Below are 4,931 nucleotides of genomic sequence, written 5' to 3' on the forward strand. Positions count from 1 at the left end.
TTAGTGTAGAAATTGACTTATGTATTTTCTGTGCCTCCATGAGATGATTTAGTATTTCAGTGCAAAGAATTTGCATGCATGTATAGTTTATTTTTCACTATGAATAATACCAACCTGTTTTAGTAAGATGTCACGAAATCATGGAGTTCAGAAGAAGGCTAGAGGTATGATTAGCCATTAGGATGACATACTAGTATACTTTTCTTGGGTGGAGGTAGGTATTTGACTTTCAGGCACATCACTACAGAACCATTAAATCTCACGAAGCTCACATCTAGTTTCTTTATTTATAGTTCATAAGGACAAGACCCAAGCTAAATTGCTTAATGATGATAGAAAATCTTTAGAAATTCTATCGTAAATGTATTAATTTTGTTGGACAATGTTCTTAACATATCAGCTAAGTTGCCTCAAGTAGATGGGATGATGAGCGATGGAGGAGCCGGCGAGGGTTTGGACGCAGGAGCATAGGATGGAACCAAGACCAGCTAGGCTGAGGGCTTAGGGCAAACAACAAATGATACCGGTTTGCATTGAAGCGAGGACCAGCAACCGGGTGGATAGCGATAGAAAGAAGGGCAGCTGGAGGTTGGGATCAGCGTAGGGTTGACAACTGGGAGTCATAGCGTTGAACACAGTAACAGGGGTTTTACTGAGGATAGGAGGCAGGATCATTGTGCTGGCAGCGAACACGAATGGCGGGTAACCTCATGAACCCTCACAGTAACCATGGTTAACTCAAACGAATTCGTGGACCTAGACCCGACAATGGAGGATATCCTATCGGTCTGGGGGAAAGACCCAACAGCCTAGAACATTGAAAGATACTTTGGAGCGCCTGAAATTCTAAGTTCAGTCCCTCTTTCACCGGAATCTCTAAGGATTAGCCAGTCTTCTCTTCACTCGATCAAGAAGTTGGAGGGGAATGAATATTTTTACCAGGAATCCCAAGATCTGCAGCAATCAAGCAAGGCGGGCAGAAATGAGTTGCATGCAGCAGGTCCTCGACAATTCTTCCAAGGCAACAAAGGGAAACCCCCATCCATCGGCCCGGCTCTCTTTGGAGGCTTAGAGGATATCGTTAATTTCGGTACAAGCACGGGGCAAAGGACCGAAGGGGGCTTTGGAAGGGTTTCGGCTGTTACTAGGGCATTTATAGCCAAAGGTAAAAGCAGTCCCAAAAGGATTGAAGGAAGGAGGGAAGACGGGCCTGAAGGACCTCTAGACCCTCGAAAGAACCCTTGTGGATCAGAATTGGGGTCTCAGGTACAAAACCAATACCTAGCAGAGCCTTTCAATAACCCTATAAGCAATTCGTGTCTAGCCACTTTCGAGCAAAGGCTTTCCCCCTTGAATCCTGGCATGGAACAGCTAGAAGGGAACGAGACAAACAAGGAATCAAGGGAGGAGGACGTCGGGACAAGGAAAAAAGGGGAGAAAAGGAAAAAACAGAGACCAATCAACTCGCAGGATTTGGAAGGGAATCCGCTTTTGGGCATGGACGTGCAGATTGAAGAGGCCCTGGTGGTGGATGAATGCACCTTGGTCGGCAGGGCGAGAGGGAAAAAATTCTCTTCCAATTTCATTAAAGCATGGGGGGAACAAAATTGGCAGACCGACCTCATTAGAGATTTCGAGGTTTCAACCCTAGCAAAGGGTTGGTTCATGGTGCGTTTTGAGTATAAAGAGGCGGCCGATTGGGTGGTTGAAAAGAATTGGGCCTTCGGGAACATCCCTGTTCTTCTAAAAAAATGGAGTCCGTTGTTCGACGCTGTTCATGAGAAAACAAATGTCTTTCCGGTTTGGGTGAGGGCACCAGGGCTGCCTTCCTTTCTATGGGTCGATTCTGTTTTCAAGGCAATACGGAACAGGCTGGGTACTTTCCTGAAAGCGAACATGTCCTTCAAGCAAACTCAGAATAAGGCTATGGCGCGGATCCTTGTTAGCCTAAATCCAAGCAGAGGACTAGCAGAGAAGATCAATCTCCAGTACAAATATTTCGTCTTTGAACAGATCCTAGACTATGAATATTTGCCCTTCAGGTGCCATAGATGCCACGTCTATGGTCATTTGGCTAAGGAATGCCCCTTAGGAAGGCGACAGAGACGATTCCAGAGGACATCAACGCAATTGGAGAAGGCTTCCCGTCAAAACCAGAATTTACAGAGGAAGGAGACTACAGTACATGAGACAGAAGTAGAAATGGAGATGGATTATCAACAGGGGGGCAGACACCGAATGTAGTAATCCAAGACCCTCAGCTCAGAAGGGTAGAAGAAGAGCTCGAGCTCAGGGGCGCAAGAGCAATTATGGAGACCACTGTGGGAACGAAAACAACTAAAAATCCTATTGAGAGCGAGGATGCAAAGGGTATGTGCTTAGATCCAAAAATTTCCCCTATTCTCAATTCAGAAATAAATGAAGATCGTCTGGTCCCTGAATCTCCTTCAAAAAATTTCATTTCTGATATCAATGAATTAATTGAAAGTCATGAAAGAACCTCAGTGGAAAACTGCATTGAAATCATCTCGGCCACAATCCCCTCCTTAGATCTGAATTGTGAAGGTGCTTCCTCAAATCCTATCCCCCCGGTCCATCATCCTACTTGCCCATACAATCTTAGATCCCTGGACACCAAGTTGGACCCCTTAGATTCTGTGGGTGGCATAGGAATGTCCCCTCCTCTGAGCCCGAAAAGAAAAAAAACGGGAAGGAAATCCAAACTCTCCATGGCCCAAATAAAAGCAAAACATGATGTGGCAGATGGGAAGCAACAGTCAATCACTGGGGCACTTAGAGTGGTGCAGGCCCCTGAAATCATTTCGAAATGATTCTTACATCATGGAACTGCAGGTGTTTGGCTAGTAAACCCAAAAAACTGGCTCTTAGGGAGATGGTCATGAATTCAAAATCTGATATCCCAATACTTCAGGAGACCTTGGGGAATGGAGCAGAAGTAGAATAGATGCTTAATGCCCTCCTTCCAGGATGGAAATTCTCGGCTATGGACTTAGTAGGACACTCTGGTGGACTGGCGGTAGGATATAGGGAAGGGAGAATTAAGATAAGGAACCAATGGGGCATGAAGTAGGTGATGGGTATGGAAATTCAATCCCATGAATTCGAATTTCCTTTAACAATATTAAATATATATGGGCCTTGTCAAGGAGGGTGGCCTTTGGGAATGATCTGATGTCAAACTCGACTCTGAAGAGTAATTACATGGTGCTGGGTGGAGACTTAAACTTCTCAATAGGAAGAGCGGAGACCTAGGGACCTTCAGCTAGGGAAGATCCACTGACAGATTTCTTCCAAAATCTCTTAACCTCCAACAACCTAATTGATGTTAATCTTATTAAGTTAAAGACGACTTGGAGGAACAGGAGAGTAGGAGAAGCAAGAGTGGCAAAAAGACTGGACCGGTTCCTCATTAATGAAGAACTATCCTCCACGATCCCTATGTTTCGGCAATGGGTTGAAGAGGGAGGGCCTTCAGATCACTTTCCAGTTTACTTAGAACTCTCTAAACCTCCTCCAAAGCCACCAGCACCCTTCAAGTTCAATGCATCTTGGCTGCAAGAAGATTCTTACATCAAATTATTTAAAGAAACTTGGAGGCCCCGTGACTTTATCACCACAAAGGACAAAGGGTTCCTGTTTATGGAAAACCTCAAAAGAATGAAGAAAGCAACTATTATATGGGTGAAGGACAGGAAGGTAAAACAGAATGAGGAAATAACTCGGATAAGTGAGGAACTTCAAAAGCTGGAAATTATAGAGGAGGATGGTTATGCAACACAGGAATCAAAAGAGAGGATCCTCCACCTTGAGAAACTCAAAAATCAAATACTTTTGGCAAAAGAAGAGGAATGGCGGCTTAAGAGCAGAGCGATCTGGCTTAAAGCAGGGGATGAAAACACAAGTTTTTTCCACAACTACGTAAAAGGGAGGAAGTCTGCAAACACTATCTGGAACCTTAAAAATGAGGAAGGAAGGGAGGCAAAGACATTTGAATCTCTGCCAACATTAGGGCAAAGTCATTTCCAGAACTTATTTGCAGACCAAGGAGAAATCACCATTGCCGAGGTTATCAAAACAATTCAATGTTTCCCAAGGTACGTGGAGGAGGAAGAAGCAGAGGATCTGATAAGGCCAGTTTCGAAGGAGGAAGTTGAAAGTGTCATGAAATTTATGGCAAAATAAAAAAGTCCTGGGCCGAACGAATGGGCCATAGAACTCTTTCTCCATTTCTTCGATTTGACTGGAGCAGAAATAACTGAAGTAGTAGAAGAGTCTAGGAAGAAGGGAGAGGTTTATAGTCCTTCCAATGCAACTTTTATAGCCCTCATCCCGAAGAAGGAAGTTCCTGAAACTTTTGAAGACTTCAGACCAATTTCATAATGCAACTGTATATACAAGTAATCTGGATTTAAACAGGAACGCAACAAATTACAGAGATAACCATATACACAAATATGCAGCGGAAATAATACTTCATTTCATTAATGGAAAATACTGAAATATGCTTACAAACAGAAATGGCAATAAACTAGCTAGGGCGATGGTAGCTTATCTCTGAGAAGAGATGTGATGGCTACATGCCTCTGAACTGTGTTACAATGAGGCTCGAAGGCCTATTTATTGTTGAGAAACAATGGAAAAACCCTTAACATTCCAAAACCTAACCCTAGGAGATGAAACGCCAAACTGTGGGCCCCGTTTGGGGGTAAGTTGGTACATCAACTTCCCGGGGTCGTAACTTTGGCATATGATCTCCGTTTGACGCGTACAATAGCTCATTAGAAAGATCTATCCGAGCACTATCATTGTTGGAACGGGCAACACGAGTCCATTCCATGGACTCGTGTTGCCCTCGGATTCCCCAAAAAACGTCGTTTAGGGCCTCAAAACGGCTCCGAAAGTTCAGGGCC

At 44.1% G+C, this 4,931-nt stretch overlaps 1 protein-coding gene across 1 annotated transcript; it reads left to right on the forward strand.

Moving 5' to 3' along the window:
• The first annotated feature begins 3,459 nt into the window (after positions 1–3,459).
• On the forward strand, positions 3,460–4,203 carry LOC149210802 (uncharacterized). The gene has a single exon (XM_089399101.1). It carries the CDS (start codon positions 3,460–3,462, stop codon positions 4,201–4,203), a length of 744 nt encoding a protein of 247 aa, XP_089255227.1.
• The last annotated feature ends 728 nt before the right edge of the window (positions 4,204–4,931 follow it).

Source organism: Pinus tabuliformis, chromosome 1_2 (genome assembly GCF_031772625.1).
Source record: "Pinus tabuliformis cultivar Carrire ecotype Pingquan chromosome 1_2, CPIR1, whole genome shotgun sequence".
Lineage (NCBI taxonomy): Eukaryota > Viridiplantae > Streptophyta > Pinopsida > Pinales > Pinaceae > Pinus > Pinus tabuliformis.

What these genes read in the sequence shown, in the direction of transcription:
- LOC149210802 (XM_089399101.1), top strand. Translation starts at nt 3,460, where the DNA reads ATGTTTCGGCAATGGGTTGAAGAGGGAGGGCCTTCAGATCACTTTCCA.